General features: G+C 51.3%; 1 protein-coding gene across 1 annotated transcript in view; it reads right to left on the bottom strand.

Annotated features, from left to right (window-relative positions):
- LOC115107188 (vesicle transport through interaction with t-SNAREs homolog 1A-like) overlaps positions 1-14,134 on the bottom strand; it is a 201,006-nt gene that overhangs the window by 149,235 nt on the left and 37,637 nt on the right. Inside the window, 1 exon segment of the mRNA XM_065007930.1 lies at positions 5,860-5,944. Coding sequence (XP_064864002.1) covers positions 5,860-5,944 — 85 coding nt within the window.

Below are 14,134 nucleotides of genomic sequence, written 5' to 3'. Positions count from 1 at the left end.
TTTTTACCAAATTACCGTACAACAGACCATGTATTCACCCTGCACACCCTAATTGACAACCAAACAAACCAAAACAAAGGCAAAGTCTTCTCATGCTTTGTTGATTTCAAAAAGCCTTCGACTCAATCTGGCATGAGGGTCTGCTATACAAACTGATGGAAAGTGGTGTTGGGGGTAAAACATACGACATTATAAAATCCATGTACACAAACAACAAGTGTGCGGTTAAAATTGGCAAAAACACACACATTTCTTCACACAGGGTCGTGGGGTTAGACAGGATGCAGCTTAAGCCCCACCCTCTTCAACATATATATCAACGAATTGGCACGGGCACTAGAAAAGTCTGCAGCACCCGGCCTCCCCTGCTAGAATCCGAAGTCAAATGTCTGCTGTTTGCTGATGATCTGGTGCTTCTGTCACCAACCAAGGAGGGCCTACAGCAGCACCTAGATCTTATGCACAGATTCTGTCAGACCTGGGCCCTGACAGTAAATCTCAGTAAGACCAAAATAATGGTGTTCCAAAAAGGTCCAATCACCAGGACCACAAATACAAATTCCATCTAGACACTGTTGCCCTAGAGCACACAAAACTATACATACCTTGGCCTAAACATCAGCGCCACAGGTAACTTCCACAAAGCTGTGAACGATCTGAGAGACAAGGCAAGAAGGGCATTCTATGCCATCAAAAGAAACATAAATTTCAACATACCAATTAGGATTTGGCTAAAAATACTTGAATCAGTCATAGAGCCCATTGCCTTTATGGTTGTGAGGTCTGGGGTCCGCCACCAACCAAGACTTCACAAAATGGGACAAACACCAAATTGAGACTCTGCACGCAGAATTCTGCAAAATATCCTCAGTGTACAACGTAAACACCAAATAATGCATGCAGAGCAGAATTAGGCCGATACCCACTAATTATCAAAATCCAGAAAAGAGCCGTTAAATTCTACAACCACCTAAAAGGAAGCGATTCACAAACCTTCCATAACAAAGCCATCACCTACAGAGAGATGAACCTGGAGAAGAGTCCCTAAGCAAGCTGGTCCTGGGGCTCTGTTCACAAACACAAACACACCCTACAGAGCCCCAGGACAACAGCACAATTAGACCCAACCAAATCATGAGAAAACAAAAAGATAATTACTTAACACATTGGAAAGAATTAACAAAAAACAGAGCAAACTAGAATGCTATTTGGCCCTACACAGAGAGTACACAGCGGCAGAATACCTGACCACTGTGACTGACCCAAAATTAAGGAAAGCTTTGACTATGTACAGACTCAGTGAGCATAGCCTTGCCATTGAGAAAGGCCGCCGTAGGCAGACATGGCTCTCAAGAGAAGACAGGCTATGTACTCACTGCCCACAAAATGAGGTGGAAACTGAGCTGCACTTCCTAACCTCCTGCCCAATGTATGACCATATTAGAGAGACATATTTCCCCAGATTACACAGATCCACAAAGATTTCGAAAACAAATCCAATTTTGAAAACTCCCATAACTTTTGGGTGAAATTCCACAGTGTGCCATCACAGCAGCAATTTTGTGACCTGTTGCCACGAAAAAGGGCAACCAGTGAAGAACAAACACCATTGTAAATACAACCCATATTTATGCTTATTCATTTTATCTTGTGTCCTTTAACTATTTGTACATTGTATATATATATATATAATATGACATTTGTAATGTCTTTACTGTTTTGAAACTTCTGTATGTGTAATGTTTACTGTTAATTTTTGTTGTTTTTCACTTTATATATTCACTTTGTATGTTGTCTACCTCACTTGCTTTGGCAATGTTAACACATGTTTCCCATGCCAATAAAGCCCTTGAATTGACAGAGGGAATGAGAGAGAGACAGAGGGAATGAGAGAGAGACAGAGGGAATGAGAGAGAGAGAACGAGAGAGAGAAGAAAACTGAGCTAAAATTCTAAAATTCTATTCTGTGAAGATTTACCATCTCAAAGAGCGAGAGAGACTTCTTTCCACAGAGCCATGGGTTAAGACAGGGATACAGCTTAAGCCCCACCCTCTTCAACAAAAAATATCAACAAATTGGCGAGGACACAAGAACAGACTGCAGCACCTGGCCTCATCCTACTAGAATCTGAAGACAAATGTCTACTGTTTGCTGATGATCTGGTGATTCTGTCCACAACCAAGAAGGGCCTACAGCAGCACCTAGATCTGTGGCACAGATTCTGTCAGACCTGCGCCCTGACAGTAAATCTCAGTAATACAAAAATAATGGTGTTAAAAAAAGGTCCAGTTTCCAGGATCACAAAAAACTATTACATACCTCGGCCTAACCGTCAGCGCCACAGGTAATTTCCACAAAGCTGTGAATGATCTGTGAGACAAGGCAAGAAGGGCCTTCTTCAAAAGGAACATCAAATTTGACATAATCTGGCTAAAAATACTTGAATCAGTTATAGAACCCATTTCCCTTTATGGTTGTGAGGTCTGGGATCCGCCCACCAAACAATAATTCACAAAATGGGACAAACACAAAAATATCCTCAGTGTACAATGTAAAACACCAAATAACGCAGAATTAGGCCGATTCCCGTTGATAATCAAAATCCAGAAAAGAGACGTTAAATTCTACAACCACCTAAAAGGATGTGATTCCCAAACCTTCCATAACAAAGCAATCACCTACAGAGAGATGAACCTGGAGAAGAGCCTCATAAGCAAGCTGGTCCTGGGGCTCTGTTCACAAACACAAACAGACCCCATAGAGTAACACAATTAGATCCAACCAAATCATGAGAAAACTAAAAAGATCATTATTTCCTATGTGTCAAGTAATTAACATTCTAGTTTGCTGTGTTTTTTTGTTGTACCTGACCACTGTGACTGACCCAAAATTAAGGAAAGCTTTGACTATGTACAGACTCAGTGAGCATAGCCTTACTATTGAGAAAGGCTGCCGTAGGCAGACCTGGCTCTCAAGAGAAGACAGGCTATGTGCACACTTCCCACAAAATGAGGTGGAAACTGAGCTGCACTTCCAAACCTCCTGCCAATTGTATGACCACATTAGAGACACATACTTCCCTCAGATTACACAGACCCAAAGAATTTGAAAACAAAACCAATTTTGATAAACTCCCTTATCTACTGGGTGAAATACCAGTGTGCCATCACAGCAGCAAGATTTGTGACCTGTTGCCACAAGAAAATGGCAAACCCTGAAGAAGAAACACCATTGTAAATACAACCTATATTTATGTTTATTTATGTTCCCTTTCGTACTTTAACTATTGGCACATCATATGACATTTGAAATGTCTTTATTCTTCTGGAACTTTTGTGAGTGTAATGTTTACTGTTAATTATCTTTCCCATACCAATAAAGCCCTTAAATTGAAAGAGAGAGAGAAAAATGATATTCTGTTAAGATTCACCATCTGGAAAAGCTCTTCTTCTTTTACAAAAGTGACCTCACGGTACACTGGCATTTTGTGATTTGTGGTCATTAAGTGGAATGTTATCGATGCCAAGCAGCAGTTGAAGCTCCATCTTTCTCTCTTCCTTTGTTCAGGATTTCTCTCTTTGAAAGAAAAGAGAAACCTTCTTTAAAATATATTTCTTACTCTGAATTGGTCAATTATAGTACCTACTGTATGGGGCATAATTATATATTGTGTGGATTTGGAAGGTAACTTTGAACTATTGTGAAATAGCTTCATTAACTGTTCTTCACTAAGAGTGGTTTTATTAGCCTCTTGAGTAGAGTTCAGGTTTCTGGTAACAAAGTCTATTTACAACCAGAGTGAGTTGTTGATTGGACAACTCGTCTGCACAAATTATTATTCTTTAACCCTTTGTAGACAATACACCCCTACAATTCAACATTTCAAAGTGTATTCTATAACAGTTTACATTTACATTTTAGTCATTTGGCAGACACTCTTTTCCGGAACAACTTACAGGAGAAATTCGGGTACAGTGCCTTGTCTCAAGGGGACAGAGATTCTTCACTTAGTCGGTTCAGGATTCGAACCAGCGACCTTTTGGTTACTGGCTCAACGCTCTTAACCGATAGGCTACCCGCCGCCATATTTAACATGTAGAAATATATTCAGATCGATTAATAAAAGCCATACTCTTGTCATTATTATTATTATCATCATCATCAATCTCTTTTTGTTTTAAAGTGAGATAACTGAATGAGCCATTTACTCTGCCAAACAGGTGAATTGAGTGCTTGCACAGTTCTCCTCACTGAAATACAATCAAACACAAAAAGATTTGAAAAATAATCTGAATTTCTCCACAGTATTTGATCATGTGTTGTGGTGGTGTGATTGTCCACTGATGTAAATATGCAGCACAGGGTGGTGAAGCAGGATTGGTTCACAACGCGACTGGATGCCGGATGCAGGAAAACTGGACAAAAAAGGGGTCATTCACCCACTTCAATTCACAAACCACTTGGATGGATGACGCTTGTCAATGTTCGGGCTCTCAGTGCATATATTCTTTGTGTGTCTGGGTCCTCGACATACTGCAGCTTTTCTGTTGTTAGTAGTCTGACAGAGTTCCCAACGTGTCTGTTCTGTTGCTACCTAGTTGTGTTCTGAGCGTTGGTCCTCCCTGAACGTTTGCTGTTTGAGGTTGTGCATCTGAGCGGAGGGCCGGGGACGTCAGGGGATTAAATACAATGGGGCAAAAGCTCATACCCCACCAAACCCCAAACACCCCACTGCCGGTGTGGATCTGAGCAGTGTGTGGGGGACCAGGGGCATTGATAAACAGACATTGTTCTCAGTTAGCCGCACACACAGAGCGGATGAGATGGCCACTGGCGACGAGGGGTCAGAGGGCGCGCTGCTAGCCTTTACTGTGGAAAGGACTGGGACCCAGGAGGTAGAGAGCGCGGTTAGACCACAGCACATTTCTTTAACACCAACCAACGGCCGTGACAAAACATCAAAACAAGCCATTCGACTGAAAGATACGACTCAATGGAATCAAAATACGGGCTGCCGCAGAGTTGGACACGTTGAAAACAGGAATAGTATAAGTCTCGGAGATCATCGGAGAATCATATGAAACAACATTTTTAAGCAGAGAATGCAGATTGTATTTATGAATTTGTGAGTTCTACTTACTGAACATCAAAAGGCAGTCTGTGCACCCCTTTCTCGAATTGAATTATTAAATCTGTCGATGTCACACACACGTGCCACCCCTCCATTATAGTGTAAATTAAGAAACTTTTCAAAACTACAGCGGAAGCCAAAGAAAGCCAGTTAAAACTTCAAGAATGAGCTTTGATATCTCTCGAAGGAATACACTGACTCAATAATGTCAGAAAATAAAAGGACTGGTTTCAAATCCAAATGAGTCTCATTTTCCTATATATAAAAGATAAAAACAAACCTTGATCGTGAGGATAAAACCTGATTTTCTGTTCTAGAGGGCCGATTTATTTAGTGATGTTTATTGCGTTTTGATTGGTTCTCCGAATGAAGAAGTAGCGGAGGAAACGCTGATGTTGTTTATTTTCAGTAGAGCTACAACAACAAAAAACACCTCTCACTCACAGCCAGACAGATGCATGTGAGAAGAAGAGCGCGTGCTTTTCCGGGAGCCGAACACGGAGCGGCGTAGCCCGCTCTGTCGCCCGTACACCTCTTTCTCCCTCGCTCACCTTTGATGTGCTCCTGAAAATGTCACCAGTCGTCAAGGCGGCTGTTTTAAAATAAAAAAAGTTCTTTCTCTCCACCCCGCATAAGAGTGAGACAATTTGCTGTCGCTCAATCACACACCCCACCCCCACCTCTAATTTCATAATGCCCCCCCTTCCCAACCAAACAGAACACATACCGGTTTCCACTGCTATCTGGTAGCCTGCGTCCAGCCTCCGAGATGACCTTTCCAGCTTCTCTGTGTTATCCAACAGATGTGCTCTCTAAAAGAAATGGGAGAAATACAAGACAGAAAACAGAAACATAATGATTGAGAGGGCTGGGAAGCCGGAGAAACATCTCGACGCCGTCACAAAAAACTGACCAACACTATGACCACAACAGCAATAGCCCTGGCCAGAGACAATCATTGTCATGAACAACCAAGTGTGGACGGTGAAATATTGGCAACATGCATGTCGAGCTTGGGTATATATATGGCAGTTGTTACTGTTGAAATGTTTTCCAAAAATGGACAATACAGTATCTATTCTTAATCAATATTAAAATGAGAAGCACCAGAAGGTTCTTCTCTTTATATAATTGAGATGTCCCCCACCTCATCTCGTTCAGTCTCCTGCAACTCATTACTTCACATTTAGCGTGGAGGGCAAAGTTGAGGGAGGGGAGGAAGAGCTAATTGAGATGTAATAAATGATCATTTGCGGCTTTCAAGAATTATTTTTTTATTTTTTTAACTGTCAAGGTGACGGCTTTGGAATTAAGGAGAAAACCCTCATTAAAGTGGAAATCAAATCATTTACTCTCCTCGTGAAGTTGGTTAATGGAACATAAGACATGTATTGCTTTCTAGAAAGTTCTACTGGTGTGGCACATGGCCGGTGAGACAGTTTAACGCCTCAGAGGACACCATATGACCATATCCTGACAATTCATTTGGAAGTGTATTGCGTAACAAGCGACTAGTAAAATGTAACATTAGCCTACAATATCATTTGTGAATCAACATAAAGCCCTAAAACAAATAGCAAAACACACAAACAAACACCAGCACGTACTATGCAATCCTATAAAACACTGAGCAGTGACATGTTTTACACATCAACAAATGGACACTGATCTACGCTGGGAACAACGGGACACTACACAGCTTACAGAATAGTCATACCTCTGCAATCAGCACATGTACCGCGGATGTCTCACCAGTCAGTATCGGCCACTACAATAGACAATCCTAGTATAGACGATGGTAAACCCGTACAACCATGAGTTCCAGTGTCAGAATAGATCGAACAACAGCATTTCAAGCCTTGCACGCAGAGTGCATTGCATGTTGGCTTATTCATAGGTATCGACGAATGGACAAGGTTGCCCATTGAAAGGATATACTGTATACAAGTTTCAAAGGGCTACCGAGGTACTTTGTGTTTCATAGTGAGCAATTTGATCGTTTTTGCATTTCCATGTGCTGTGTATCTAGCTAGATAGCAGTAGGAATTGTTATAGGCCAACACATTTGGCATCAAGAATAACTGTGACTTCCATGGGCGACATCCATAGCAAGCTGCTCTTCTTCTGAAAGAAATCAAAATGGTCGTTCTTCCATTCACTGCTGGCGATTCTTTCGAAGCCAAGACCAGGTCAGATCGTGCTGCATCTTGTGACTCGGAAATTAAAGGGACAGTTCACCCAACTTACCAAATCACATATTGGTTTCCTTGACATGTAAGCAGTCTATGGACAAGGCATGACAGCCGTGCTGTGGTTTGGTTTCCCTGGTTTCCGAATGCTAACATTTTAGCACTTGTGGCACAAAGTCAAAAGGCCCAATATTAGCATCTCTACCGTCATGTTAAAATAATCTGTACGGTTGAGCTTCACAATCAATTTGAGACAATTTCAAAATCTGTGGGAATGACGCTTGAAAAATGTCTAATATCGGTCCGTTGAAGTCCTGAAACGTTAGCATTTGAAAACAGTGCCAGGGAAACCACAGCACGCTGTCATGCCTAGACTGTTTACATGTCAAGGAAACCAATATGTGATTTGGTAAGTTGAGTGAACTGTCCCTTTAAAAGTGACATCAGGGTCATAACACCACATTCAATGCCATTGTATTATTACATTATAAACGGTCCTTACAATCTCATGCAGATAAAGTCACGGGGGAAAAAGGTCAGAGTCAAGGGTTTGAACCAAACCAACCTTGAATAGCAACCTGAACTCAAGTACGCACCTTGACCTACATAAAAGGTCATTTGTCTTGGGATTCTCCAGTCTTTCAGTGGTCAAACCTTCACTGAACCTACAAGTGTGACGTTCCGCAAGCCCAACAAGTCTACCGTAGAAGTACCATAGATCCACCACTCAGATGAATGGTAACTCTCTCTGTGAAAGGGGTTTACATTCCTTTAGAAAGGGAGGGAGGGGAGCTCTGGAATCTCTAGCTAAGCTATCAAAATATAGAAGGAAATGTTCAATGTTTTTTTTTTTCTAGCCACCTTCTCCTCACTGGTGGACAGATGTCATTTAAATTGACAGAAATACTTTTCAATAGTTAAAGGAAGTGAGGGGACAGAGGGTCGGGGGGTGATGGTGAGAGAGAGGGAGAAAGAGGTGGTGGGTGGCTGGGTGTGCAGTGTGATGGTGGTGTGCCTGTGCACGCCGCGTGGGGAGAGAGAAGGAAGCCAGCTCGGCTTAATGAGCCCCTATGGATCAGCGGAGATGGAGGGGACGTATTGACATGCAACGCTTAAGCTAATACACCTAGACCCTGGCTGTGTGCCTCGGAGCACAAGGCAGCCGGGATACTGACAGAGTAGCTCGCTCCCCCGTTCTTCAAAGAGCTCAAGTGATTAGTATGTTATCATTACCATTCGAAACGTGATTTTCCTATTCCCTCTCGGCAAAGGTGACACGTCTCCCTGAGACGGCCAGCAGACTAGCTGCGCTGAAAAGCCACTTCAAAGCTTTTCTCTCTCTCCTCTTCCTCCATCCCTATACCTCTCTCTCTCCCTCCCTCCCGCAATCCTCCCTATCCCCCTCACTCTCCAGCCTCCCTCCCTGTCTCTCCAGCCTCCCTCCCTGTCTCTCCAGCCTTTCAGCCTCCCTCCCTGTCTCTCCAGCCTTCCAGCCTCCCACCCTGTCTCTCCAGCCTTCCAGCCTGTCTCTCCAGCCTCCCACCCTGTCTCTCCAGCCTCCCACCCTGTCTCTCCAGCCTCCCACCCTGTCTCTCCAGCCTCCCACCCTGTCTCTCCAGCCTCCCACCCTGTCTCTCCAGCCTCCCACCCTGTCTCCTCCAGCCTCCCTCCCTACCTCCATCTCTCAGCCTCCCTCCCTGTCTCTCCAGCCTTTCAGCCTCCTCCCCGTCTCTCCAGCCTTCCAGCCTCCCTCCCCGTCTCTCCAGCCTCCCACCCTGTCTCTCCAGCCTCCCACCCTACCTCCATCTCTCTCCAGCCTCCCTCCCTGTCTCTCCAGCCTTTCAGCCTCCCTCCCCCGTCTCTCCAGCCTTCCAGCCTCCCTCCCAGTCTCTCCAGCCTCCCACCCTGTCTCTCCAGCCTCCCACCCTACCTCCATCTCTCTCCAGCCTCCCTCCCTGTCTCTCCAGCCTCCCACCCCGTCTCTCCAGCCTCCCACCCCGTCTCCAGCCTCCCACCCCGTCTCTCCAGCCTCCCACCCCTCAGCCTCTCCAGCCTCCCACCCCGTCTCCCCAGCCTCCCACCCTGTCTCTCCAGCCTCCCACCCTGTCTCTCCAGCCTCCCACCTGTCTCTCCAGCCTCCTCCCTACCTCAATCTCTCTCAGCCTCCATCCCTACCTCCATCTCTCTCAGCCTCCTCCCTACCTCCCTGTCTCTCCAGCCTCCTCCCTGTCTCTCCAGCCTCCCTCCCCTGTCTCTCCAGCCTCCTCCCTGTCTCTCCAGCCTCCCTCCCTGTCTCTCCAGCCTCCTCCCTGTCTCTCCAGCCTCCCTCCTCTCTCCAGCCTCCCTCTCTCGTTCTCCAGCCTCCCTCTCTCGTTCTCCAGCCTCCCTCCCTCTCTCCAGTCTCCCTCCCTTTCCCCTCTCCAGCCACCCTTCCTCCCTCACTCACTCTCGCTTCAGCTTCCCCTCCCCTCCTCCCTCTCCAGCATCCCTCCCTCTCTCCAGCCTCCCTCCCCGTCTCTCCAGCCTCCCTCCCTGTCTCTCCAGCCTCCCACCCTGTCTCTCCAGCCTCCCACCCTGTCTCTCCAGCCTCCCACCCTGTCTCTCCAGCCTCCCTCCCTGTCTCTCCAGCCTCCCTCCCTGTCTCTCCAGCCTCCCTCTCGTTCTCCAGCCTCCTCCCTCTCTCCAGTCTCCCTCCCTTTCCCTCTCCAGCCACCCTTCCTCCCTCACTCACTCTCGCTTCAGCTTCCTCCTCCCCTCCCTGTCTCTCCAGCCACCCTTCCTCCTCCCTTCCCCCTCTCCAGCATCCCTCCCTCTCTTCAGCCTCCTCTCCCCTCCTCCCCTCCAGCCTCCCTCTCCAGCCTCCCTCCCTCCCTCCCGCTCATTCTCCACCCTTCCTCCTCTCTCTCCAGTCTCCCTCCCTCCCCCGCTCTCTCTCCAGCCTCCCTCCTCCCTCTCTCTCTCCAGCCTCCCTCCCTCTCTCTCCAGCCTCCCTCCCTCCTTCCCTCTCTCTCTCTCCAGCCTCCCTCCCTCCTTCCCTCTCTCTCCAGCCTCCCTCCCTCCTTCCCTCTCTCTCCAGCCTCCCTCCCTCTCTCTCTCCAGCCTCCCTCTCACTCTCTCTCTCCAGCCTCCCTCCCTCCCTCTCTCTCTCCTCTCTCTCCAGCTCCCTCCCTCCCTCTCTTCAGCCTCCTCCCTACCTCCATCTCTCTCCAGCCTCCCTCCCTACCTCCATGTCTCTCCAGCCTCCCTCCCTACCTCCATGTCTCTCCAGCCTCACTCCCTGTCTCTCCAGCCTCCCTCCCTGTCTCTCCAGCCTCCCTCCCTGTCTCTCCAGCCTCCCACCCTGTCTCTCCAGCCTCCCACCCTGTCTCTCCAGCCTCCCTCCCTGTCTCTCCAGCCTCCCTCCCTGTCTCTCCAGCCTCCCTCTCTCGTTCTCCAGCCTCCTCTCTCGTTCTCCAGCCTCCCTCCTTCTCTCCAGTCTCCTCCCTTTCCCTCTCCAGCCACCCTTCCTCCCTCACTCACTCTCGCTTCAGCTTCCCTCCCCTCCTCCCTCTCCAGCATCCCTCCTCTCTCCAGCCTCCCTCCCTGTCTCTCCAGCCTCCCTCCCTGTCTCTCCAGCCTCCCACCCTGTCTCTCCAGCCTCCCTCCCCTGTCTCTCCAGCCTCCCTCCCTGTCTCTCCAGCCTCCCACCCTGTCACTCCAGCCTCCCACCCTGTCTCTCCAGCCTCCCACCCTGTCTCTCCAGCCTCCCACCCCTGTCTCTCCAGCCTCCCACCCTGTCTCTCCAGCCTCCCACCCTGTCTCTCCAGCCTCCCTCTCTCGTTCTCCAGCCTCCCTCCCTCTCTCCAGTCTCCCTCCCTTTCCCCTCTCCAGCCACCCTTCCTCCCTCACTCACTCTCGCTTCAGCTTCCTCCTCCTCCCCTCTCCAGCCACCATTCCTCCCTCCCTTCCCCTCTCCAGCATCCCTCCCTCTCTTCAGCCTCCCTCTCCCTCCTCCCCTCCAGCCTCCCTCTCCAGCCTCCCTCCTCCCGCTCATTCTCCACCCTTCCTCCCTCTCTCTCCAGTCTCCCTCCCTCCCCGCTCTCTCCAGCCTCCCTCCCTCCCTCTCTCTCTCTCTCCAGCCTCCCTCCCTCCCTCCCCCCTCTCTCTCTCTCAGCCTCCCTCCCTCCTTCCCTCTCTCTCCAGCCTCCCTCCCTCCTTCCCTCTCTCTCCAGCCTCCTCCCTCCCCCCTCCCTCCCTCTCTCTCTCCAGCCTCCCTCCCTCCTCTCTCTCCAGCCTCCCCCTCCCTCCCTCTCTCCCTCTCTCCAGCCTCCCTCCCTCCCTCTCTCTCTCCAGCCTCCCTCCCGCTCTTTTCTCCTCTCCAGTCTCCCTCCCTCCCCGCTCTCTCTCTCCAGTCTCCCTCCCTCCCCGCGCTCTCTCTCCAGTCTCCCTCCCTCCCTCCCGCTCTCTCTCTCCAGTCTCCCTCCCTCCCCTCTCTCTCTCCAGTCTCCCTCCCTCCCCTCCTCTCTCTCTCCAGTCTCCCTCCCTCCCCCTCTCTCTCTCCAGTCTCCCTCCCTCCCCCTCTCTCTCTCCAGCCTCCCTCCCTCCCTCTCCAGCCTCCCTCCCTCCCTCTCCAGCCTCCCTCCCGCTCTTTCTCCCTCTCCAGTCTCCCTCCCTCCCCCTCTCTCTCCAGTCTCCCTCCCTCCCCGCTCTCTCTCTCCAGTCTCCCTCCCTCCCGCTCTCTCTCTCCAGTCTCCCTCCCTCCCTCCCGCTCTCTCCAGCCTCCCTCCCTCCCCTCTCTCCCTCTCTCCAGCCTCCCTCCCCCTCTCTCTCTCCAGCCTCCCTCCCGCTCTTTCTCCCTCTCCAGTCTCCCTCCCTCCCGCTCTCTCTCTCCAGTCTCCCTCCCTCCCCGCGCTCTCTCTCCAGTCTCCCTCCCTCCCTCCCGCTCTCTCTCTCCAGTCTCCCTCCCTCCCCTCTCTCTCTCAGTCTCCCTCCCTCCCCTCTCTCTCTCCAGTCTCCCTCCCTCCCCTCTCTCTCTCCAGTCTCCCTCCCTCCCCCCTCTCTCTCTCCAGTCTCCCTCCCTCCCCTCTCTCTCCAGTCTCCCTCCCTCCCCTCTCTCCAGTCTCCCTCCCTCCCCTCTCTCTCTCCAGTCTCCCTCCCTCCCCCTCTCTCTCCAGTCTCCCTCCCTCCCCCTCTCTCTCCAGTCTCCCTCCCTCCACCTCTCTCCCAGTCTCCCTTCCTCCCTCTCTCTCCAGTCTCCCTTCCTCCCCCTCTCTCTCAGTCTCCCTACCACCGCTCTCTCTCTCCAGTCTCCCTCCCTCCTCCCCTCCCCCTCTCCAGTCTCCCCCCTCCCCAGTCTCCCTCCCTCCCGCTCTCTCTCTCCCAGTCTCCCTCCCTCCTCCCACTCTCCCTCTCTCCAGTCTCCCTCCCGCCTCCAGTCTCCCTCTCCAGTCTTCCTCCCGCTCCAGTCTCCCTCCCGCTCTCCCTCTCCAGTCTCCTCCCGCTCTCCCTCTCCAGTCTCCCTCCCGCTCTCCAGTCTCCCTCCTCCCTCCCGCTCTCCCCTCTCCAGTCTCCCTCCCGCTCCTCCCCTCCAGTCTCCCTCCCGCTCTCCCGTCTCCTCCCGCTCTCCAGCCTCTCCAGTCTCCCTCCCGCTCTCCCGTCTCTCCAGCCTCTCCCTCTCCCAGTCTCCCCGCTCTCTCTCTCCAGTCTCCCTCCCGCTCTCTCTCTCCCAGTCTCCCTCCCGCTCTCTCTCTCCAGTCTCCCTCCCGCTCTCTCTCTCTCCAGTCTCCCCTCCCGCCTCTCTCTCCAGTCTCCCTCCCCTCTCTCTCTCTCCAGTCTCCCTCCCGCTCTCCCCAGCTCTCCCGCTCTCCCTCTCCAGTCTCCTCCCGCCTCTCTCCAGCCTCCCTCCCCCGCTCTCTCCAGCCTCCCTCCCCCTCTCTCTCCCCCCTCCCTCCCGCTCGCTCTCCAGCCTCCCTCCCTCCCTCTCTCCTCTCCAGCCTCCCTCCCTCCCTCTCTCCAGCCTCCCTCCCGCCTTTCTCCCTCTCCAGTCTCCCTCCCGCTCTCTCTCTCCAGTCTCCCTCCTCCCGCTCTCTCTCCAGTCTCCCTCCCTCCCGCTCTCTCTCCAGTCTCCCTCCCTCCCGCTCTCTCTCCAGTCTCCCTCCCTCCCCTCTCTCTCTCTCCAGTCTCCCTCCCTCCCCCTCTCTCTCTCCAGTCTCCCTCCCTCCCCTCTCTCTCTCCAGTCTCCCTCCCTCCCCCTCTCTCTCCAGTCTCCCTCCCTCCCTCTCTCTCTCTCCAGTCTCCTCTCCCTCCCCTCTCCAGTCTCCCTCCCTCCCCTCTCTCTCCCAGTCTCCCTCCCTCCCCTCTCTCTCCAGTCTCCCTCCCTCCCCCTCTCTCTCCAGTCTCCCTCCCTCCCCCTCTCTCTCCAGTCTCCCCCCTCCCTCCCCTCCAGTCTCTCTCCAGTCTCCCTCCCTCCCCCTCTCTCTCCAGTCTCCCTCCCTCCCCCTCTCTCTCCAGTCTCCCTTCCTCCCCCTCTCTCTCCAGTCTCCCTCCCACCCGCTCTCTCTCTCCAGTCTCCCTACCACCGCTCTCTCTCTCAGTCTCCTCCTCCTCCCCTCCCCAGTCTCCCCTCCCCAGTCTCCCTCCCTCCCGCTCTCTCTCTCTCCAGTCTCCCTCCCTCCTCCCACTCCAGTCTCCCACTCTTCCTCCCGCTCCAGTCTCCCTCCCGCTCCAGTCTCCCTCCCGCTCCAGTCTCCCCTCCCCCCTCCAGTCTCCCTCCCGCTCTCCCTCTCCAGTCTCCCTCCCGCTCTCCCTCTCCAGTCTCCCTCCCCGCTCTCCTTC

The sequence above is a fragment of the Oncorhynchus nerka genome, linkage group LG23, assembly GCF_034236695.1.
Source record: "Oncorhynchus nerka isolate Pitt River linkage group LG23, Oner_Uvic_2.0, whole genome shotgun sequence".
NCBI lineage: Eukaryota > Metazoa > Chordata > Actinopteri > Salmoniformes > Salmonidae > Oncorhynchus > Oncorhynchus nerka.
This window is presented reverse-complemented; position numbering and strand designations above follow the sequence as displayed.